The sequence below is a fragment of the Asparagus officinalis genome, chromosome 3, assembly GCF_001876935.1.
Source record: "Asparagus officinalis chromosome 3, Aspof.V1, whole genome shotgun sequence".
Classification (NCBI taxonomy): Eukaryota; Viridiplantae; Streptophyta; class Magnoliopsida; order Asparagales; family Asparagaceae; genus Asparagus; species Asparagus officinalis.
The window spans coordinates 6,440,987-6,465,598 of record NC_033796.1 but is presented as its reverse complement, the minus strand read 5'-3'; the positions used below and the strand labels follow the sequence as shown (position 1 = coordinate 6,465,598).

At 36.8% G+C, this 24,612-nt stretch overlaps 2 protein-coding genes across 2 annotated transcripts in view; one reads left to right on the top strand and one right to left on the bottom strand.

Moving 5' to 3' along the window:
- Positions 1–4,467, bottom strand: part of LOC109832792 — a 15,879-nt gene extending 11,412 nt beyond the window's left edge. Inside the window, exons 1-3 of the mRNA XM_020400211.1 lie at positions 4,289–4,467; positions 2,933–3,425; positions 2,167–2,258 (exon numbers count right to left, since the gene is read on the bottom strand). Coding sequence (XP_020255800.1) covers positions 2,167–2,258; positions 2,933–3,425; positions 4,289–4,308 — 605 coding nt within the window. The 5' untranslated portion in view covers positions 4,309–4,467. The remainder of the gene's footprint in view (positions 1–2,166; positions 2,259–2,932; positions 3,426–4,288) is intronic.
- LOC109832791 (queuine tRNA-ribosyltransferase catalytic subunit 1-like) lies at positions 7,477–24,371 on the top strand. Its single transcript, XM_020400210.1, has 16 exons — positions 7,477–7,619; positions 15,248–15,287; positions 15,858–15,951; positions 16,898–17,076; positions 17,970–18,020; positions 19,518–19,574; positions 20,703–20,823; positions 21,143–21,209; positions 21,328–21,369; positions 21,794–21,899; positions 22,021–22,131; positions 22,594–22,665; positions 22,755–22,856; positions 22,920–22,966; positions 23,076–23,103; positions 24,000–24,371. Exons 2-16 carry the CDS (start codon positions 15,267–15,269, stop codon positions 24,120–24,122), a joined length of 1,221 nt encoding a protein of 406 aa, XP_020255799.1. The 5' UTR covers positions 7,477–7,619; positions 15,248–15,266; the 3' UTR covers positions 24,123–24,371.

Below are 24,612 nucleotides of genomic sequence, written 5' to 3'. Positions count from 1 at the left end.
CCTTCCTATCTCTCTCTCTCGACTTTCTCTCCCTCTCCCACTGTCCCTCTCCTGTCGCTGTCACTCCCGCAACCACGTCCTCCTCTCCCGCAGTCCCCGTTCTCCCGCTGGTCCTCTCCTGCAGCTCCCTTCTCCCGCCGGTCTTCTCCGCCGTTCAGATAAAATTTTCAAATTTTTTAAAATTTATAAACTGTTTTTTAACTTATTTACTGTTTTAGGTAAAATTTTCACATATAAACTGTTTTTTAAATTTAAATAATAATCCTGTTTAGTTTAGTTTAATTAAGTTAATTGCAGTTTAATCTTGTTCAATTTTAGTTCATTTTACTTTAATTTTTTTAATTTTAGTTAATTTTAGTTTAATATTGTTCAATTTTAGTTAATTTTAGTTAATCTTAGTTCAATTTTAGTATTTATGCATGGTTGATTATGGATTTAATCTTGTTATTTATGTTTTTTTGCAATTTTATATGAACTTAATACATATTTTTTGTGAATTATTATAATTAACTAAATTAAAAGATAGGCAAACGCCTATGCGCTAGGCCCCGGCTCGAAGGCCTAATCCGCCTAGTGCCTTCTGTAACATTGGCTAAAAGACTAATATGGCTATCAACAGAAAACCATGAACATGATAATGCTTATGTCGCATTTTGCCCCCCATTTTGTGGTTCAGAAATGGTTGTCGCATGTGACCGGTTCTAATAGGATTTGTACTGGATAGGTTCTAGGCAAGCTCAGGCATGAAATAGCTAAAAGAACTAATATGACTATCAACAGAAAACCATGAACAAGATAATGCTTTTGTCAATAAATTGGATCAATTAAAGAAGCAAAGAAATAAACGGCAAAAATAAGTAAACATAACAGTTTATATGTACACCCAAAGGCATAGGAACAACTTACATATTGCCTCATATCACTGAGTCCTAAGGTCATGTGCCATTGAAAAAGATATTAAGGGTGTGATGAAAGGGGTTGCTAATTGCAGAGATTTCGGGATTAATTTCAATGGAGAACAGAATTTGAGCCAATTCCTCAAATTGTAGAATACTCTGAAGGAGATTTGTTCTATATAATTGATTCAGGAGCATTCTGCAAATGCTTGGATGTTAAATCAAAGAATTTAGCTAATTTTCTCTTAAGAGCATTTGAAAGGCAGTTAGAGCTGGTATTCCTAATGTGAAATGGGTTTCAATAGTACAAAGACCGGCGTGAAGTCCATAGTCATTTGCTGCCTACACATGATGAATCCAAGATTCTCTTATATAGGATGATGCAGAAGCATATGAATCATTAGGCTGACTTTATTTCATGCGCATCCATTACACTGCATGTGTCATAGCAGAAGCTTCCAACCATAACACAACAGGCACTAACAATTAACTCATCCTTAACCAAGCCATTGACAAACATTATTTCCTACTGATCTTTTCTTCAGAAAAAAAAGAACACAACAACTTATGCGGTAGTTTCCACATACCTTCATCACTAAATTTAGCATTAAAGATAACATATCAATGTAAAGTGAAGTACAGTACAAAAACTACCATATAGGTATTGAAATTGAGTGGATAAGCAAATTGGACTCCTTGGACAACAGCATAAAGGAGTTATTTTCCCTAATCCAGTATCAAATAGCATGAGAAAGTACAGGACACTAAATGTTTACAGATTACAACCATGACTTGCACCTTTCAAATGGGAATGTGATTTATTTGGCTCTCGTTTATTCGGATCTTAGAGATAATGTGTCCTTTAGGCGTTATTGCAGAAATCTCATCATATTACCTCTTCATCTGACTCGAACCTACTCTAGGCGATTTTCCAATGGTTGCTTAACTTTCAGCATGAGAAAAAAAATGTGTCGTTAAGGTGTTATTGAAGGGTCTTTCCTAGCTCATAGTTGTGGCAAGGAATTTGACATCAACTCACTGTGTCGCTACAGCTGGTTGTATAGACTTAGTCGATCTGTTTATGGAGCTCTCTTGACTTTGAATCATGCTCCACGGCTGATCTCAATTTGAATGAAAGCGGGTTAGACAAGAATCATATAACTTTTAACATTTCATACTTGACAATACTAACTTCAATAACAAAACATTATGATCTACATAATCTAATTGTGATTTAAAATAATAAAGTCTTTCAGAAGAATAATTTGACCTCCTCTGTACAAAGATATTAATATCCATGTCTCGTCTATCTCCTCGTGATGAGATCTCGATTACTGCTTGCAATAAAGCATTCACAGCTGCCTGAGGGGAAAAAAGAACTTGTTAAACTCTAGAAAAGAAAAATGGAATGGGACATGCAAAAAATAGACTACTGTTCCTAGTATACTGAATAGAATGAAGGTCTATCTAGATGGCCTACAAGGATTATTGTTCTTTTCTGTTTTTCTTTGGAATATATGCAGAAGATCTTATCAACAGAGACAGATACCGCCAGAACTAGGCATCGCAATCAGTTGAATAGAAGAATTCATATGAATAGGCATGATCTATAACAAATAATAATAATGAAAGGAGAAAACTAGAGTGCAAGATCAAGAATCTAATTTCTTGCATGGATCTATGAGATAATTGATCTTGGCTTCGCTGGCTGATCTCTCTGTTTACTTTGTTGTTTAATATTGAGCGTCTATCATGCACCATGCACAAATTAGACAGGGATTATGCTCGAACCAGTCTATAACTGTTTCCTTTGAACTTGAGCTACCTGAATGGTCAGAACAAAAGTGAGGGGTGCTTATGATTTCGTAGGCAGACCACTTGACAGAACCCATGCACAAATATAACATATGTGCAGTATAGCAGCACATATAAGTTATGAGAGCAGTAGATAAGGCAAAATGCAATTTCAGCATTATATGCACAAATACAACAACGTAAAAAAGTAGAATGGCTCCAAGGGATGCCTTATTTCAAACCTGATAAGATAACTTCTTAACCCATGCATTTTTGTCAACACCAAGCCATGCCTTTGAAAACCATGATGTTTTTGATGATGAACAATGTTCTCGAACGGCCAACTCAATAGCCCTTGCTGCGTCATGGATTGACAGGACAAGGCCACTGCTAACTTTTTCGACTTGCAGATACTGATTTAACTTAGCCCTCATCTCATCCATGTTGCTATCTGGACTTGCTTGTGGGGCACCATTTACTGCTATAACATCATCTGTGGAAGCAAAAGGGACAAAGAACACCATCCTTCGAGCTTTGTGAAAGGGAGACTGGTATTTTCTAACTTCCATCCACCTACGACTAAGGATATGTTTATTGTATTCTGAGAAGACATGCCTCAAACAGCACTTCTTCTTGGTGACGCTGCGAAGGGTTATATGCTGGTTGGAATCAACAATATCACTGTTGGCAAAACTAAACCTCACAGCACCACTTGACAGATGTATATTTGACATTCTGTAAAAAAAATTGGTCAGAAGATATCAGACAAAAGTTTGCAAAAAGCACGAGAACTATCAATTCACACCCTAGCAAAGCACGTCAAATAAAATGATCTAATTTTACAGGACTGTAGCAAATTCTGTAAAAATGTTCAGGTAGATATTGAAAAGGTGTGTTCTACTCCATTATAAATTGCTGACTTGATATACAGACCATTGGAAACAGTACCGATAATTTATCACCTGAAAAAAAGTTATTTTCGTTTCCCTGCATCAATGTGTGATATTGCTAGAGTTCTCAAAAAGGAATGCTTCAGAAAATCTTTGGGAACGTTTAAAACAATTTATGGGGAACGTCGAAGTTTTTTCCCAATCAAAAGGTACATTGTTTCAGCAAGTAAATAAGAAAGAACTATTTCTCTAAGAAATTAAGCCGCCTAAAGGGGGCATCAAATAGCAGCCCATAGCCACTAACCTAGGCACGTTTCGCTACTCGAATGCAATTCTGGACCTCCAAAATGTGATTCAAATCTGCAATGTGCATTTGGAACCAAACTTTGTTTGATTGTTGTTACAGATTTAAATAAGAATTCAATTCCTATTTGTTTCAAAAACTTGATGTCTGACTGAGTCAATGATAACCCATTTTTCCAACTTTTCCAAGTCAGTTCCTGCTCAAAGTGCTCAATTCAAACCCCAAATTTCGCTAGCATTTCATGTGAAACCAAATTTGACTGATTCAAACATACACCGTAAAATGTCACAAAAAATCCCACCTTGGACATTCCATCTACCAGAAAACATCAAAACGCTCCCTAGGTTTCGCCTATAATCCCCAGAAAAAAAATTTAATCAAGAAAATGAGATCGGTAATTTTACCGACTGAATCCCACCGCCATCGCCGATCAAATGGTTTCACTTCGGAGAAGAGAGATACAGAATTGCCGCTTCTTTTTGATGGAGATTTGAGGTTGCGATTAGAGTCGTTGAGGACAAATTTTGCAGAAATCGAGAAAAGTAATGGATAGGGTTTAAAGTTTTGTCGGAACTTGTGGTGGCTAATGCACGTACCCCTACTCTTAACCCCTAAAAATATACAAATAGAGTTTGCTTACTTTTCTTCGTATTTTTCTATTTTCATGGAAACTAGACATTAAACCCCTTGTGTTACCTTGGAGGACAAATTTTTAAAACCGTCCTATTTGCAAACATATTCCTCAAAAACAACCCGTTTTAACTTTATTTGTTAAAACCGGCCTGGTTTCAGCCATGGGGCTGAAACCATGTCGGTTTTGGCGAAAAAAGTTGACATGAAGTCACGTAAAGCTTAGCAACTATTTAACTAAGTTGCTGAAGTCCCGTGAAGTTTATTAAAGTGACCAAAACCCCACACGATTCTACTTGTAAAATTATGCAACTAGCCCCTCGATTTCTCAACAAATTTACACAAAAACATAATGTACTTACTTGTTGCTACCTAGAGGGTACACTAACATAGGCTCACCAATCCCATTCCTTCAAAATCTCATCCTTTAAAATATTCTACTTGCCTCTAACTAGAGGGTACACTAGCATGTGCCTCGGTCTCAGCCCTCTTCACACGTGTGAGGAACTCCACGTAACCCACCTCCGCGCTGAAGTCCAACCCGCGCACATCTCAGCTACTTTCTGCAAGGAGGAAAATAAATTCAAACAAACTTCATGGGACTTCAAGTCCCATGAAGTTTGTTTGAACTACGAAACTTCACGCGACTTGAAGTCCCGTGAAGTTTAGCATCTTGGTTAAAAATACCTGCTAAACTTCACGGGACTTGAAGTCCCGTGAAGTTTAGCAACTTGAAGTCCCGTGAAGTTTCGTAAGTTTTTTCTTCAAAAACAGACCCAGTTTCAGCTCGACGGCTAAAATTGAGTCGGTTTTGAAGAATATTTTGAAACTAGGTTGTTTTTTGGGATTATTTTTGCAAATAGGACGGTTTTAAAATTTTGTCCTACTTTGGAAGGGAAAATGGTAGATTTCAGAAAATTCCTTCAACTTCGGGGTGATTTGCACAGAACACGATGAATTTAAAGATTATAAATAATTAATTAAATAGCCCCGAAACTTTGAGGAGTTCGTCAAAACTCTTCTTAATTTCCAAAAAAAATCCGCATTAACTTTGGGTAAATTTTATTTAGGACCCCTCGGGGGAGGAATGGAGAGAAATGAGCAAAAAAATAGCCAGGGAGTTTCGTTTTGCAGATTCCGTTGATGGAGAAAGGTTATTTTTTATGAACAACATTTCAGTAGGTGAAACCTTTAAAAAGTTTTGGGAGGAATTGTGAAGCTGTACGAAATTTAGAAGTTTTCTAATTATAAAGTTCATAGTGTTTTCTTGTCAGTCTGCTAATTCAGAGGTTTTTGAAATTTACCGAGTAAATTTTTGTTTAATGGAGTTTAAAAAATTGACGTAATTACCAAGGAAACGTAGTTTTATGTCATTGGTGCTTATTGATACTAGATTATAGAATTCTTATCCGTGCTGTCAAGATTTAGTATGGAAATGTTTATCTTCTGTTCGGTATATTGTAATTGTAATTCCAATAAATATTGCATGCGGGAAATGTTACATGCAACCTTTATTAGAGGAAATTGTCCTCAAGTTCCTCATTTTGATTATCTACTTGCTTTTCGCGATATCTATGAATATGCTTTTTGCAACTTCCAAACATATGTTGTTCTTAAAAATTAGCAGTGTTGATGTTTCCCTCTAATTCAATTTTAATTTGTTAATATCTTAACCCACATGTAAGTGTTGCTTATATATCAGTTCCTCAAATCTACAGGGGGTCTTGCAACTTGGTTCCTCAACAGATGAAATAGACATAAAAAAATATTTTCTTGAATACAGAGGGTCTTTTGAGGGAATGTAAACTGAAGGGTGTTTGAGTCATTAAGGACCAAGTGGCAAGATCTCTAAAAGATGTGAGAGACTTTTGATCAATTTCAAGGATGTGAAGGACCAATTTGGAATTATTAAAGGGTTAAGGGTTAGGATCTAAATAAACCAAAAACTAATATAAGATTTGAATTCTTCCTGCACTGGAAAATAGATTTGAAAATTTTACATCTTGAACATATATATGTTCGAGCGATTATTCTTTGTTACGTCTAACAGTACGAAAAATTCCAAAGTCGTGGGACGAAGTACTTATTTTTTTATTTATCAAGTTTTGTTAATGTTGTTCAACAAAAGCTCATGGCACAAGCAACGACTCTGAATAGCCCAATTAAGATTAGTTATAGACCGGTCTAGTCCAGATTAATTACTAGACAAACAATGACTTAACGAAAAACTAGTTAAGCCTAGCCTTTAGGTTTTTGTCAGATTAAAATTAATTTCCATCCGATTGTTGTTTTATTCCATCTAGTTAGCTCAGTTTGCCAAACATCACTACATGTAATTTCAAAATTCAGACCTGAAATTATTGGTGGATTTATTTTATTTTAGGATAATTTTTCAAAATAGACTCTATTAGAACTTTATTTGTAAAAATCGACCACTGAGTCGAAAATGGTAATTAAATCTAGAAAACTTTACGGGATTCTAAGTCCTGTGAAGTTTAGTCGCTAAATTACTCAACCTTATCACGATTAGGTTGGGTAATTAGGCACTAAACTTTACGGGATTTAGAATCCCGATAGGTTTTATTCACTATTTCCGACCCAGTTTCAGCGAGTTGGCTCAAATCAGGACGAAAATGGTGAATAAATTGCAAATGGGTCGATATTTACAAATAAAATTCTTATAATGCCTATTTTGTAAGTTTGTCCTCTATTTTATTTTATTTTGATACTAGTGACTAGTGACTAGTGGATTTCTAACCGGGTCATGAGCCACGGTTGTCTGACAGGCTATCCGGATCCGAACCCGATAACCTGGTGTTTTTGGGCCCAATTGGACGGCTAAGATAACGTGTCACTGGGTTTGACCACATGTCAATTAATTGGGCGGATGAGATCAAGCATCGGAGTCGCCGAATCTAATTCTAACTATTAAACAAGGCTATATAAAAGATTCTGTATGTCCTCTCCCAACCCGTTGTTCTTCGGCTCAGCCGCCGCAAGCAACGGGCCTGAAGGTTTTCAGAACTTGAGGAGCTCAGCGGATTCTTGGGCTACTTCTGCTCCGATTCTCTCCGTGTCGCTGCAAAAATTTTGATTTTCATCAAGGTTTGAAATTTTGTGATCTTTAATTAGTTAAAGGTTATTAGTCTAGACTTGTATTAAGGGTGGCATTAATTAATATGTTTCTAATGCACGGTGACTTATTGTCAAAAACGAAACTTTATTTTTTTAACGGGTTTGTAGTTGGTAAATGTTTGTATACTCTGTTGACGTCTAATGTGCTGCGAATGCAATTAGTACTGCAATATCGCGTCATGTTCATCCTTGTACATATTTTTAAACTTTTTTACTTAAACACACTCAATATACAGCTACGATTGATAGTTCTTGTATCATCTCTAGGATTCAAATAAAGTTCCTGTAGCAGTTTTGATCCGCTATAAAAGAAGTCATGTTGTGTTGTTGCTTATATTTTTTGTCATTGATGTTCTTTCTTATATGAATATCATGTAATTGTTGGTTTTTTGGTCAAAACCGTTTTTCAAAATGAGTTTTCAAACTATATATATATATATTAACTACTAGTACTTTTCATAAATGCTTAGTAGCCTAGTGGAAAGTTAAAGTTTTGGTGTTTCAAAAAGTCCTATGTTCGAGGCTTGCCAACGGCAAGCCGAGGAATGTTTTGTTTTAATTAATCACTCATGAGTTCTAGTGACGTTTTGTTAGGCGTACTTTGTACTTCGCACGGAGGCATCGGGGCTAGGTGGTGCCACATTGGCTGCCTCGCAGGCTGCTTCGCAGCATGCGGACGAGCTACCCATTCGCACGATGGTGTGACCCTAGCGTTCTCGAGATCAGACGACGCTCCTCTATTTGACGAGGTTCGTCAATTGGTTGACGAGGTTCACCTGTTCGACGAGGTTCACCTATTTAACGAGATTCGTCAATTGGTTGACGAGGTTCACCTGTTTGACGAGGTTCGCCCGTTTGACGAGGTTCGTCAATTGGTTGATGAGATTCACCTGTTCGACGAGGTTCGCCCATTTGACGAGATTCGTCAATTGGTTGACGAGGTTCACCTGTTCGACGAGGTTCACCTGTTCGACGAGGTTCGCCCGTTTGACAAGGTTCGTCAATTAGTGGACGAGGTTCACCTATTCGACGAGATTCGCTCGTTTCACGAGGTTCATCAATTGGTTGACGAGGTTCACCCGTTTGACGAGGTTCGTCCATTTGACGAGATTTGTCAATTGGTTGACGAGGTTCACCTGTTCGACGAGGTTCACCCGTTTGACGAGGTTCGTCAATTGTTTGACGATGTTCGCTCGTTCGACGAGGTTCGTCCGTTCGATGAGGTCCGTCTTATTGACGTTTGCCCGTTCAACGAGGTTCATCCTGTTGACGACGTTCGTCTGATTTGCTGAGACGCGACCTCGTGTTGTGAAGTAACGCGTCCATTGATTACCTCGCCTTCAGACGTTACTACATGCAGCAGTTACAACAACATTTAAATCAATTGATGTTACAAATCATAATTGTCATTATGATTTGTAACAGTCACATTGATTGTAGGTGACTATTGAGTTGACCTTAGAGGCCTATAAATAGCGCCCATTAGGACAGCTCTTGGAGACACGAACGTGAGAGCTCTTATACACACGAAATATATTGAGCTATTGTGCTGGTGTAGAAACTATGCTCGAATGAACTTTTCCTGAAACCGAAAGGTTTTGAACTAAAAGGTTCTGAGATCGAGGAGATCTTTACCTTGACTGAAAGGTCTTATAAATCGAGGAGATCTTGATAGTACTGGGTTGGTGCACACCAAAGTACTGTACTGTTGTTTCTGAAAGCAGTTTGGTCTTGAGATCCTTACACCAGAGTAGGCCAAGTATTATTTTAAGCACAGCGTTTCACAAACGCATAGCAGTTAATTTAAAAAAATTTAAAATTATAGTACATCAACTTTCACTGTTTTATTCCAGATTTAACCACAATCTTTAATAATTTTAAAGCAATATTTCTGATCTATTATGGATCCCACGAAGACTTTTGGAGTGGACTGTCTCAAGTTAAAAAAATTTGACGGATCCAACTTTAACGCATGGCGTCGGAAAGTGATCTTCGGAATACAACTCCTGAAAATCTACTATGTGGTTTCTGAGGAGAAACCTGACTTTGAAGAAGATTCTAAGTCTGAAGCCTCTTGGGCTAAAGATGATCATTTTTACAGGAGTTATCTCCTTAACTGTCTAGCCGATCATCTGGCAGATGCTTACACCAACAAGCCCTCTGCAAAGAAAATCTAGAATGCTCTGGAGGACCAATACAATGATGAGGAGAAGCTTTCCAAGTCTTACTTCATTGACAAGTTTCTGGGCTTCAAATTCGAAGATGACACTGAGGTTTTGCCTCAAGTCAAAAAATTTGAAAAGCTTGTTATGAAGCTAAAGGATGAAAAGATCAATCTTTATCAAACCTTCATTTCTGGTGCAATTGTCAACAAGTTTCCTCCATCTTGGATGTTATTCTTCATGGACATTCAAAGAAGGAAAAGATATGTGACTCTATCTGATTTGAAGAGGTTCATTCGGATCAAGGACGAGATTCAGACTCGCACGAAGGATGAACTCCTTGCTAAGAAGAATGCATCTGCTAACATGGTGGCTGCTAACTCTGAGAATGGTACTAGTTCTTCTTCCAAAAAGAAGAAAAAGTCATTTAACAAAAAGAAGAACCAAAACCCGAAGAATCTAAATGTTCAAAAGAAAGATTTTAAGAAAAACGACAAATACTTCAATTGTAGGAAGTAAGAATATTTTACCAAGGACTGCAAAGCACCAAAGAAGGGAACAACAGACAATATTAATCAAGTTGATAATTATGTGGCTATGCTCTTCCAAGTAATAACTCCCAATAATATCTCTGGTTGGTGATTAGATATAAATGCTACCTGTCATGTCTGCTCTAACAGAAATTTATTCTCTTTTCATGTTGCTACCAAAGAGAACGTATCAATGGTTGATCGTTCTGTGGTTCTTATTCTTAGAACTGTGACTGTGGTGTTAACTCTCTTCAGGAAAGACTCACATTAAAGGATGTGAAATATGTTCCTTTAATAATCAAAAACTTAATCTCTGAAAGCCTGCTGTGTGACGTAGATATGAGATTAGATTTCCAAGGAGGAAAGACTGTGTTATCTTTTAAGAAAATATATTTTGACAATGCATATAGTACTGATGGTATGTATAAGATCAATACTATTGTAAAGTTGTAAATGAAATATCTTCTTCTGCTTACTTCTCTGTATTATGGCACAATAGGTTGGGACATGTAAATTATAGAAAACTGTCTAACATGAAGAAATTAGGATTACTTTCAAAATATGGGGGTAACAAACCTGAGAAGCGTGAAGTCTGCGTACAAGCAAAGCTGATAAGGAAGTTCTTCCCAAGTGTCACAAGAAGCACCAACCTATTAAATTTGATTCACTCAGATATTTGTGATTTCAAGAGCTTCGTCACTCGAGACGGCATGAAGTACTTCATCATCTTCATTGATGATCATTCTCGCTTCTGTCACGTCTACCTGCTGAAATCTAAAGATAAAACCTTCAACAAGTTTATCGAGTTTCAGACTCGTGTGGAGAAGCAGCTTGGACTTCAGGTGAAAAGACTCAAGATCAACAGAGGAGGAGAGTAACGATCTAAGAAGACAGAAGCATACTTTAAGGAGCATGGAATCATTGCTGAAACTACGATACCATATTCTCCGCAATCCAATAGGATTACAGAAAGGAAGAATCGCACATTGATTGAGATGGTGAATTCCATGCTATTCACATCTGGTCTACCTACCTGCTATTGCGGAGAGGCTTTGCTGATGACAAACTGGATTTTGAACAGAATACCCTATTCCAAAACTAATAGTACTCCTTATCAGTTATTGTTAGGATATCTAGATCTTTTGGATAGTCTCAAAATGTGGGGGTGTTTAGCATATGTTCGAGTTCCAGATATCAGAAGGCCTAAGCTCGGACCAAATGCAAATAAATGTGTGTTTTTTGGCTTTGCTGAAGATAGCGATGCTTACATGTTCCTGGACCTTGGAACCAACTCTGTCATTGAAGCTCGGGATGCAGAATTCTTTGAGTATAAGTTTATCAAGGATAAAGGTTTATTGCTCAAAGATATATCAGAAAATATTGGTACGTCAGATGCACCAGAGGAGCCAGTTTCGCGAGAAACTAAAAGTGTTAATGATGAAGCGAAACTAAAAGTATCAATGATGAAGGAGTTACTGAACCATCTTCCAAACGTGTCAGGAGACAGAAAGATTTTGGAGATGATTTCATCACCTATAATGTGAAAGAAGACCCACAGATTTTTCAAGAAGCAATGCAATCAACAGACGTTCTTCTGTGAAAAGAAGTTATAGATGATGAGATGGATTCATTGATCTAAAATTATACTTGGAAGTTGGTGGATGTACCTAAAGGTACAAGGCCTATCGGTTGTATGTGGATCTTCAAGAAGAAGCTTCGTCCTGATGATATTATTGAGAAATACAAAGCAAGACTGGTGGCAAAAGGATTCTCTCAGAAAAAATGAATAGATTTCTTTGATATCTATGCACCAGTTTGCAGGATCACTACCATCAGAGTGCTTATCGTATGAACGGTGATTAAAATGTTTGTCATAGATCAGATGGATGTGAAGATTGTTTTTCTCAATAGAGATCTCACAGAAAAAATCTACATGAAAAAGCTAGAAGGATTTGATGCTCCAGTTGGTAAAGTTTGTAAACTTGTTAAGTCTTTATATGGACTTAAGCAGGCACCAAAATTCTGGCATGAGAAGTTCGATAGGGTTGTTCGCAACAATGAGTATCAAGTCAGTGAGTCTAACAAATGCCTATACATCAAGGTCGCTGAAGGAAAGGTGGTGGTTATCTGCCTCTATGTGGAGATATACTCATCATAGAGGATGATTTGGAGATAGTAATATCTATCAAAAAAAATTTCTCAGCATAATTAAGCATAAAAGACCTTAGAACTACGGACATGATTCTTGGAATCAAAATCATATACTCTAAAGAAGGTATTGGATTGTCTCAATCTCATTATGTCGAGAGCATGCTAAAAAAGTATGGTTACTACGATCTGTCAAAACTGTCAGTGCCGTATGATTACAACAAGAAGGTTCGACCGAACACTAGAAAACCAGTAGAGTAGTTAAGGTGCTCAAAGATCATTGGGAGTCTTATGTACGTAATGAGCTGCACGAGACCAGACATAGCGTTCACTGTAGGAATGATTAGTAGGTTCACAAGTAATCTTGAAAAGCTTCATTGAGATGTTGTCTAGAGATTGATGAGATACTTGAAAGGAACTATAGATCCGGGCTTATTCTACACTAGATATTCGACTGTAATCGAAGGTTATTCAGATACGAACTGGTGCTCAGAACCAGATGAGTGCAGATATACTGGAGGTTTTGTCTTCACCATGGGTGGAGTTGTCGTCTCGTGGAAGTCTAAGAAGCAAACTATAATTACACATCCATCGATAGAATCTGAGTTCTTCGCATTCTGTGCTGTGGGAGATGAAGCTGAGTGCCTCAGTTGTTTTCTCCAAGACCTTTCATTGATAAAATTGTAAGACGCAATTACTATCTATTATGATAATTATGCGACGAGTGCTGTGGCAGCGAACTCGATATTCAATGAAAAGAAGCGGACCATTTGTCTAAAACATAGCTATTTGAGAGAACTCATTTACCAATGCCTGGGTAGAGATTTACCAATGCGGGGTGTCAGATAGAAAACACGTCTAAAGGACTCATCTAGAATTCTATCATGATAGAAGATGACTCTTAAGCCTTAATGAGTTCAAAGCATCTCAGATGCGAGATGTTTGGTAGAAAACATACCTAAAGAACTCACCTATGCCTGGGTAGAGATTTGACCGTCTCATATGGTGTCTTATGGAAAGATACCTAGAACCCTAACAGAAACCAGGACATGCACAGGGTCATAAATATGCAAAGCAAAGGCAAATGCTAGTGCGGTTCAAAATAAAAACTATCACAGAAGAGTTTGATCTTGTATGATCGCAGGGTCATAAATATGCAAAGCAAAGGCAAATGCTAGTGCGGTTCAAAATAAAAACTACCACAGAAGAGTTTGATCTTGTGTGATCGCTGAATTTTTAGATGTGCTGGTTCAAGTCTTTACGACACCATGCACCTATCTTTTATTCAGTTGATCTAAGGAGGATTCAAGTCCTTGCGACATTTACCTTATGCATAACAATTGAAACAACGGTATCATAACACGACTCTAGTTTAAAAACTTTTGGGGAATTGTTAAATTTTTTGGTCAAAACCGTTTTTCAAAATGAGTTTTCAAACTATATATATATATATATTAACTACTAGTACTTTTTATAAATGTTTAGTAGCCTAGTGAAAAGTTAAAGTTTTGATGTTTCAAAAGGTTCTCTGTTCGAGCCTTGCCAACGACAAGTCGAGAAGTGTTTTGTTTTAATTAATTCCTCATAAGTTCTAGTGGATCGTGGGCCGTGAACCGTGGGCCATGGGTCGTGGGTTAATGGGTCAGGGATCGGGGCTAATCGGGCTGAGACGCTAAGTAACGCTTTGTTAGACATACTTTGCACTTCGCATGGAGGCATCGGGGTTAGGTGGTGCCCTTTGGCGCCACATTAGTTGCCACGAAGGTTGCCTCGCAGACTACTTCACAGCATGCGAACGAGCTACGTATTCGCATGAGGGTATGACCCTAGCGTTCTCGAGATCAGACGATACTCCTCTATTTGATGAGGTTAGTCAATTAGTTAACGAGGTTCACCTGTTCGACGAGGTCTGCCCGTTTGACGAGGTTCACTTGTTCGATGAGGTTCGCCCGTTTGACGAGGTTCGTCAATTAGTTGATGAAGTTCACCTATTCGACGAGGTTCGCTCGCTTGATGAGGTTCGTCAATTGGTTGACGAGGTTCGCCCGTTCGACGAGGTTCGTCCTATTGACATTCGCCCGTTCGACGAGGTTCGTCCTATTGACATTGTTCGTCTGATTTGCTGAGACGCAACCCTCACGTTGCGAAGTAACTCGTCCATTGATTGTCTCTCCTTCAGGCGTTACTGCATGCAGTAGTTACAACAGCATTTAAATCAATTGATATTATAATCATAATTGTCATTATGATTTGTAACAGTCACATTAATTATAGGTGACTCTTGAGTTGGCCTTAGAGGCCTATAAATAGCGCCCCTTGGAGCAGCTCTTGGAGACACGAACGTGAGAGCTCTTATACACACGAAATATATTGAGCTATTGTGCTACTGCAGCAGAAACCGTGCTCGAAGAAACTTTCCCTGAAACTGAAAGGTTTTGAATCAAAATGTCCTGAGATCGAGGAGATCTTTGCCTTGACTGAAAAGTCTTATAGATCGAGGAGATTTTGACAGTACTGGGTTGGTGCACACCAAAGTACTGTACTGTTGTTCCTGAAAGCAGTTTGGCATTGAGATCCTTGCATCGGAGTAGGCCAAATATTGCTTTAAGCATAACGTTTCACAAACGCACATCAGTTAATTTTAAAAAGTTTAAAATTACAGCACATCAACTTTTACTGTCTCATTTCAGATTTAACCACAATCTCCAACAGTAATATCATTCCCCAGTGTGCTAAATATGTTACAATGACTTTACAGATACTTGAGAGTTTCTTTTATGATGGCGCTCCGGTTTGAGGTACGAGGACTGTTCTTATCACTTGGGTTTTCCTTTTAACAATAACTTGTACTGCGTATCCTAAGTTTGAGATTAACGAGTTACTTCTCTTAGACATGTTCTCAACATACATACTTCAATTCTACAGTAATCACAAATAAACTGCATACGAAACCTGTTTTATTGCTTCTCGAGTCTAGTTCTGCAAAATGATTGTTATTTCTAAGCCAACTGTGCTTTGTTTACAAAATTTTGGTATCCTTGCTTGTGATGCTCTACAGTCTTTCACTAATGTGATTTTTTTAATAACTCTAGAACAACACTGCTACTTCGGCTATTTCATGAAAAGATTAATCAACTTTAAGTTCATAAATTAAACTTAGCATGCAATCAAAAGGCTTGCGAGTTCAAGCCACTGCTTAAAAAATACAAACATATGTGAATGCAAGGGAAACCAAAGACTGATGTCCCACAAAACCATTTACTTACATAATTGAGTGTTCTGCTTTATATCTTGTGAGAACAGATTGATCATATTCTATGTTTGTTACTTCGCAAGGTTTTAGTGGTTGTTGATATTCCATAATGCAGGTCCTAGGGAGGTTCAATCGAGCTCGTGCAGCGCGATTAACGCTTCCTCATTTTGTTTGCCAGACACCACTGTTTATGCCAGTGGGAACACAAGGTTAATTTTTAATACTTTTGTTTGTCATATTTGCAAAAGAATGCTGAATTCTTTTTAGAAAGCTTTCAGCTTTACGACGGAAAGTCCTATGATGCCAATATATATTCTCCAAAAGCTAATTTAGCTTCAATAAATTATATTTCGAAAAAGTAGCCACTTGGCAGCCACATTGAAAATACATAGCCGGCAGGTCTAGTTTATCAAATGATGGCCAAAAAGTCTCCACTGTCTTAAATAGTGATCATCAAGGCTTTTTCCCAGTAGAGTTTCCCTCAACTTTTTCTGCCGTGACTGCTAATATGCTAGGCCTACATGTTGGTGATGTGTAAAGGCTACTCATGCTTGAAGCAAATAGTCCCCACAAATGACCAGCATTCCTCACATCTTAGTCCTGTGATATGATGTGCATACATCTCATGTAAACACATGTCTGGACTATAATAAAATTCAAGACTCCCAACTCCTTGCTTAGAACTTTGTATAATTCGTGAACTAACTTTTAGTTCAGCAAGACTGATGTTGATTTGTACCGTTGATTGCATGAGGGGAATATTTTTAAATGGTGAAAACGACACCATATTAAGAGTCTTACTTGTTTTTTGACAGTGAAAGAGACATCATAGTAAGGGTGTTACATTGCATCAGGTGAGAGGCACCAAAAAAGCAATCAAATGAAATGAGTTGCCAAAATGTAAAAAAAAGAATTTTCTAAATACATGACCTTTGCAGCATATATAAAACATTTGTTAACAGTGACAAGAAAACCATAAACATAATCCCATGAATGTATGGACACACTGAAATATAACATGCAAGCATAAATTAGATATTTGTCTCTAGTTATCAGAGTTCTCTTTGTACTTTGTAATCTTGTTTGATTTCAGTTTTTGTTAATCTAACACTAGGTACTATTTGTAACTGATTTAGATCATATGTGCTTCTTTAGGCACAATAAAAGGTCTAACTAATGACCAGCTGGAGGATATCGGTTGCCAAATAATACTTGGGAACACATACCATCTAGCTCTTCGTCCAGGTGCAGAATTAATAGATGACATGGGTGGTCTTCATAAATTTATGAATTGGAAAAGAGCATTACTTACAGATTCTGGTGGTTTTCAAATGGTTGTTGGACAGTTGAACTCTATACACTATTCTTTTGTCATTATAACTTGTTGTCTTTTACTCGTGCATTCATAACCGAAGAGTTACACTGTTAATCCCATTCTAGGACTTCTCCAAGACACCAAAGGCTTTAATCAACTTCTAGCATCTTAAAATAGTTGGTTTTCTCAACCAGTCAACTGTAATATGTGCCGTAGATTATAGCCCATACTCTGCATGTTTTTTTAAACATTTGAAGTTGCTCCAATGTAGAATATATTAGTTCTGCAATGTTACAATACTTATCTTTTTCTTGTTAATTATAGACTGTCATCAGCATCCCAGTGAAATAAAAACATTTTGATGCTCTAAAATTAAAAGAGATGTCATGATACCGATTTTAAGCTTTGATGTCATGATACCGATTTTAAGCTTTGATATCCAATCTGACACGGAGAAAGATCACATAGCTTCACTTTTCAAAAAGCTAGGAAAACTATTCATGACTGTCAAAAACCACTTGGATTGGGAAAATTTGCACTTTTATGTCTTATGCATTAGAAGCTAATTCTGTCATATAAAGTTTTCTGGAAAGGACCTTAAGGTTACCTGCCTGGTGAATCATACATTGGTTGTTATGTCGCTTAATCGTGCCATCCCCTGCTTTAACAGAAAATTCTACTTTAAAAAAAATCATTTAATTCACTCAGTTGCTGTTGGGCTTGGTGTCACAATTTTGATTTAGAGCACAAGTAATGCTTAGAATTAATAATTATTACTTGATCAAGAAACTCTGTTCAGTAAGACTGGGTTTTGTTGAATCAGATGCGTTCATATCACCTTTGTTCTCTTTGAGCTTATGGTGTGTAATGAGATGTTGACATCCATAATGTCAATTTTATTTTCCTTTTCAGGTTTCATTGTTGCATTTAGCTGACATAACTGAGAATGGTGTAACGTTTCAGGTAACTGTTCAATAAGTACTTGTGTTATATCAACTTATGCATGAATTGTATTTTTGCAGTTTGATATTAAAGCTTATTCTTCCCATTAGCATTCACAAATAAGATTATATTTCTGTAGAGTTCCCGATTTTTTATTGTCATTTCATTTTTGGATTGGCTCAAAAGTTGATATGTATTCCTGGAAAATGGATACATAAGTAAAAACCACATAGAACCAATAAAAAATACAAACACGCACTGGACATATATGTATATGCACATACATATTATACATTGAATAAAATTTGCAAAACTCTACTTATTTTTACCTTCACGTAAAGGACACTTCAGTTGCTTCCATTAAGGTTACCAACCTGTTGCAGGCAACCTATTGACTTTGTTGGCTAATTTCTAGGCTGTCCTTCACTTGCATGAGCAAAGGTTTCCAGGACAATGTGATCCTGTGTTTATTGATGATTTTATGTTCCATAAATCATGAGCATATTATGGCTGATTATGATGGTTGGTGCCAATAAACTTCTTTATGCCTGGGGAACAATAAAGCTTTTTCGAAGTTTTTTGTCAATTTTAGAGAGTGAGCAAGCTGCACAAGCATTTTGGGAAGGATAGGCATCTTTCACTGTTTGACGAGTCAGGGTGAAGTCCTCAGGTGGAAGAGAACATTCAGATGGACTTTGAGCCATATGCTATCAAAGAGAGTTTACCCGCTTTACTTGACCATTGATTGTAAGAAATGTTCCATTCCTCAGAATGTTGATTGGCACAGGTTCCTTAGTGAATGTATGTACCTAGGCACTTTGGTCATGCTGGAGATTTCAGATAGTACTCTGGATAAAATAGACAATCGCTTGGGAATTGTTCTTAGCCTTACTGGTTATGAGTAGTGATGCGAGTTTACAGATATTTGCTGAAGATTGCTTCATATGCATTTAATATGTGCTATATATTATCAGTTGTGTGAATGTAAATGATTTATAGAATATTTGATATCATTTTGTTATGGAAAGATGATAACCATACCCGCGTTTCTTACAAACAGCATCCACAACTTTGTGGAGGCATATGGTGTTTGTGGGTGTGGTCACTGTGGTGTGTTGTTGTCATTTTTTTCCTTTTTTTTTTTTTTTTTTTTTGGGGGGGGGNCTATTCAATCGACCAAGCAATTGCACTTACAATTGCTTTTTGCGTTGCATTTTCATAGTCGTGATACAACTAAGAATTTCCATTAAGTAGTTTTTCTCCCAAATTAAATTCATGCGATCTCTTTTCATTTATGTGAAAACAGAAGTGTGTTCTCTTATGAGATCAACACAAGTGCTATTTTCTCCATGGTGACTCTTTACACATTAGGGTGTTAAATATAGAATGACTAGAAGTTTGATATTTGTAATATTGCTTTTTGTTTAGCATGTTGTTTTCCTTACAAAAGAAATATGTATTCTCATGTTGTCTTCCTTTATGGACTCAATAATACTGAAACATGATTTCTTATGCCAGTCTCCTGTGGATGGAAAGCCAATGCTTCTTACACCTGAAGAGTCTATCCAAATCCAGGTAACTGTCAATTGCATGTTTTCCGTATCTTAAAACTGTATATGGCTTCAGACTTTGCATTCTTTCAACTCCTACTTCTCTTCATTGCTGAAGGGAACATACAATTTTCTATCAATATTTTTCCAGAGTCTGGTAACTGTGATGCAGTTCTATTTCATCCATTGCTTCTTACACCTTCGCTTAGGAAGTATATGCATTTGAATCTATAACATCCTCAGTTTACAGAAAACTTTAGAAGGATCCTAACTGTCCTTCTGAAATTAAACTCACGGCTTCACACAATCACTCTGCAGAATAACTGGTTGATCTACTGTCACTTGTAGACATAGTTTGCTTTTACTTCTCCCAATGAAATAATGCTAATTATTAAATTTGTAGAAGCTGCCCCCATTGTTTCATTTACTTTGCACTCCCAGGTCTCAACATATTCATCTTACATCTGCTCTCCAAAATACTGCTAAAAGAAATTGAGAATCACCCAAAATTACTTGTAAAATGATAACTTCAATACACTTGGGAGAAGTAAACTAGAATTTCGCTCAAAATTTCAAAAGTGCAGTCAGTAGTCAAAAATACTCAGGATGTTTTAGCTTAGTTACCTTGCTTGGGTTTATCGAATATTCTCACATTGGGTAAAATATTTAAACAAGTGATGCAATTAAAATATGGCGCCAGATTGATATAGTTTCTCATGTTAGTTCAGCCTGCTTCTTCATATAGTTTAATCTCTGCCATTCACCGGCTTAATAAGTCAACCATTCTTATCTTTGCTTTCTCCTTTTTCTTTTCTCCAGCTTCTACTTTTTTTTAAAGGATTCAGCTATGATAATCATCCTTACCTGCTGCACCTCCTAAATACAATCACCCTTTGTCTCTTGGAAGTCAGACTGGGAAAGTCTTAATTTCCACAATGCACCCCTCACGCTATGCTTTCTCAACTTTCTCTGAAGATTGAGCCTACAAAATCAGCCTATCTTTACTTTAGTTTTGAATCACACAAATTTTCACATCTCTTATAATAGAATGTACTCGCTTCTGTATTTGGGATAAAATAGGTCTTTTTCATCTCTATTGCATCTCTCTTAGGTCACCATTCTACAATATTTATTTCGCCTGCTATCTGTACAGAATAAGATTGGAGCTGATATTATTATGGCCCTAGACGACGTGGTGAAAACCACCATTACAGGCCCACGGATTGAGGAAGCTATGTACCGTACTCTTCGCTGGATTGATAGATGTATTGCTGGTAATATTTTTTTTATTCCATATAAATAGTGTATGTATATGACAAAGTAACAGTTCTTCGGGATCCCTGCTTCATCACATTTACTACAAGCACAGGATTCTTTAGCAGTTGCGACAAATTTCTCATCTCTTCATTATCATATTGATATTAACTTACTTCATTTTCCATTCTAGAAAATAAGCACATGTGTTCTTGATCTCTTAGTTGTTGTACTGGTAACTACAGCAGTATGGCAGATTGAAACTTTAACATTTTAGAACTCCCTTATTTGTTGTAATAAGGCGAACATTGGCGTTTGTATGTGTTTATTGAAGGGCAGCTCATCAGAAACCAGGCACACAGAACTTATTTGGAATTGTACAGGGGGGATTAGATCCTACTCTCAGGTGAATGGAATCTCTTTTAGTTTCAATATGGTAGTATTGAAGAAATCCTTGAGGAGTTTTTTGTTAATGTTACATGGAATTGTTTTTTATTTTCGATACTAATATTCTTTATTTGCAGAGATATATGCGTTAGAGGCTTGGTTGATCGCAATTTACCTGGGTACGTACAAAATATATAATACCATCATGGCTATGTCATAATTAATTATCTCTCTGGAATGCTTCAATAAATATATGAAATTAAAATGGGAAATATTGGTCATTTATTGTCCTGTGCTTGTTTCCTTTTTCTCTCACTTTCTTTTGCAAGCCCGATTAAGCTATTTGGGGTTATTTACTTAATATGCACATTTTCAAATGCATGACTTTCTTTGACTCTATGTTTACTGGGTGCTGAAGTTCTTGCACAATTTTCCCTTCAAGTTTCATATGAAAAACTGATATTTTGTCTCTGTATTTTCTGTTACGCGCCTAATATTTCCAAACCTACTGTGTACCCAGCTGTTTTTAAGATGGTTAACTTTGTTCAGAGGAGAACGATTTGATGATCAAATAACTGATTTATCAAATTTCTTCTACAACAGTTACGCTATTGGTGGCCTTGCAGGCGGTGAAGATAAGGATTCTTTTTGGCGTGTTGTTGCTCAGTGCACTGCCGCATTGCCAGAGGATAAACCACGATATGTGATGGTATGCAGCATTTCAGGTGCTTTGATCACTGATTCCTTTTGAGCCACCAGGCAACATAGAAGGTTTTGTACAAAACAATTAATGTTAACTCAAAAGAATGAATGTTGAATATGCTTTGCAGGGTGTTGGTTATCCGCTTGATATTGTAGTCTGCAGCGCCCTAGGGGCAGACATGTATGACTGCGTTTATCCTACACGAACTGCTCGTTTTGGCTCTGCACTCGTACCTGAGGTAAAGTATGATTTTTCACCTTAGTTGTGTTTGTATTTGTATCTGAATAAACAGAAATACGGCCAGGGGTTTCATTGGTATCTTTCCAACACATTATACGGTTTGATGAAGGAATTAATAGGTTTTTCCTGTATACACCCTTAAATCACACATTTGCAAAATTACCCCCCAAATCTTAGTATTTGCAAAGCTAACCCCAAAAATCATCAACTTTTTTATTTATTTATTTATTTATTTATTATTATTATTATTATATATATATTTTTTTTTTTTGGGGGGGGGGGGGAGGGGGTGCTCATATCACGCATCATTATAGATTCATATCTAGCCTCTTTGATCTGTTCTGTAGGAATGCCAGTGATCTATATATAGATTCATTCCTTAACTTTTTTAGCCATGTTTCATCTGTTTCAATCATGGACATACTTTTTTGCTTACCTGCAAATTTTCCTTTTTTTTCAGGGAGTTCTAAAGCTTACACACCAGGTAATGTCCAGCGATGAACGTCCAATTGATCCAACATGCACGTGTATGGTAAGCCTTTATTTTATCACATTTGAGGAAAAGCTAAAAGTTTCATATCTCCTGAAAATTGCTTTCACTACTAAACATATCTATTTCAGGTGTGTAAGAACTATACACGAGCTTATATACACTGCCTTGTGACAAAGGATGCTATGGGGTCTCAGCTTCTATCTTATCATAATTTATCTTATATGATGAGAGTAAGGCCTCTACTTAATCTTGATATACTTTAAGGTACAGTGGGTAATATTTTCTGTTTGCAGCTAAGCAAGGACCTTCACATGTCAATAGTTGAGGGGCGATTTCCAGAGTATGTGCTTTCATATTTATTTCCGGATTAATCATTAGAAATCAGTGCAGGATGATTTTGTTCAAAGGCCATTCCTTGCCTGACTTTGTTTGTAACCTGTCTTCTGCAGGTTTGTACAAGAATTCTTACGGGTGCAGGTTTGTCTATGTCCAATTGTCCATTACTTCTTAGTTGGGTCTCATGAAATTCCATTGGAGTGAATTGTATCATCTAGCTTTAGCTCATTGCAATTGTTGATTCCTTGATGATTATGGCTATTTTTACCATATAAATAGATAGAGATACATATAGGCTATCATTAACAGGATTTTACAGGAAAACACCCAAAACTTTTTTTTTTTTGAACTTATTAGAGAAAACTACAATAGATTTTTAAATCAGGAGAAAACCCCCATAACATCATTAATGATATAGATAAAAAGACTAGATACCACTATATAGGTGGGGGATGAAGATGAGAGAGTAGTTGCATGCTTATATAACTAAATTGCGAGCAACAATGTCCGGAACAATCACGTGCTTACAGCATATTAATTTTCCTTAATGCAATTACATATGTTAGTATTAATGCAATGAAAAAAAAAGTTTGTAGTTTTCTCTGACAAAAAATTGTTTAGTGTATTTTATTGCAAAACCGCTGAGTATTCATAGCAGTTTTATGAAAGGGTTAATTGCTGATAAACCTCTGTACTGCTACCAGTTACAGTTGGACTGCTAGCTGTAGTTCTATTATAGCAGATACACCTCCTGAGTGATTTTTTTACTCTTTTACCCTCAGAGAAAGAGAAAATAGTTTCTATGGAAATAAACCTCCTAAGCGTAAAAGAGTAAAAAAATATACTCAGAGAGTCTATCTGCAACAATAGAACTACAGAGGGGCCATTTGCAACAATAGAAATACAGAGAGGTCTATCTGCGACAATAGATTTACAGAGGAGTCAATTAAACCTTTATGAAGCTTAGCCTTTTCTATATCCTATATCAATTGTTTGTTTTGAGTTTCAAATGTCTTATATGGTTCTCATGTTTGTAGTTTCCTAAAGGCAACGTCCCTGAATGGGTCTGTAATGCCATGGAGGTTGCTGGTATTGACATCTCTTCATGTTGTGCTCCATTCTCGACGTCTTCTGAAGGACAGTTTTGTAAATCCACTTGACGAGAGGCTGATTCTGCTCTAGTTCTAACCAACTCTTCAACGAAGAGATAGTTTCGACACGTTTTTATTTTCTTCATGTTTTAATTATTACGTTGGCAGCAGCATATATTTTGTCCTCAATATGCTCTGCTCCAGTTGAACTAATATATATTTTTATTATTAGATCAGAAAGAGCTACTTTGAACAGAGATGATTATGATTATGGTTCCCATTTCTTATTAACAAATAGATCTCTTCTACGACTTACAACTGGATTGCATTAATGTAGTAATATTCGAACCTTTCGATCAGCTTGGTTGGTTTTCGCTGGTAAATACTTGAAGAACCAAAGTATATTCATTGCGAAGAATATTGGGTGCTGGTGCCAGGTCTCGAAATAAAATGGTCACAGAGGCGCTTTACCGCTGTGACACGATAGCACCCAATCATGTGTCTAATGACTACATTTGATGATTTATTGTTATTCGCAAGAATTGCATTTTTTTTTAAA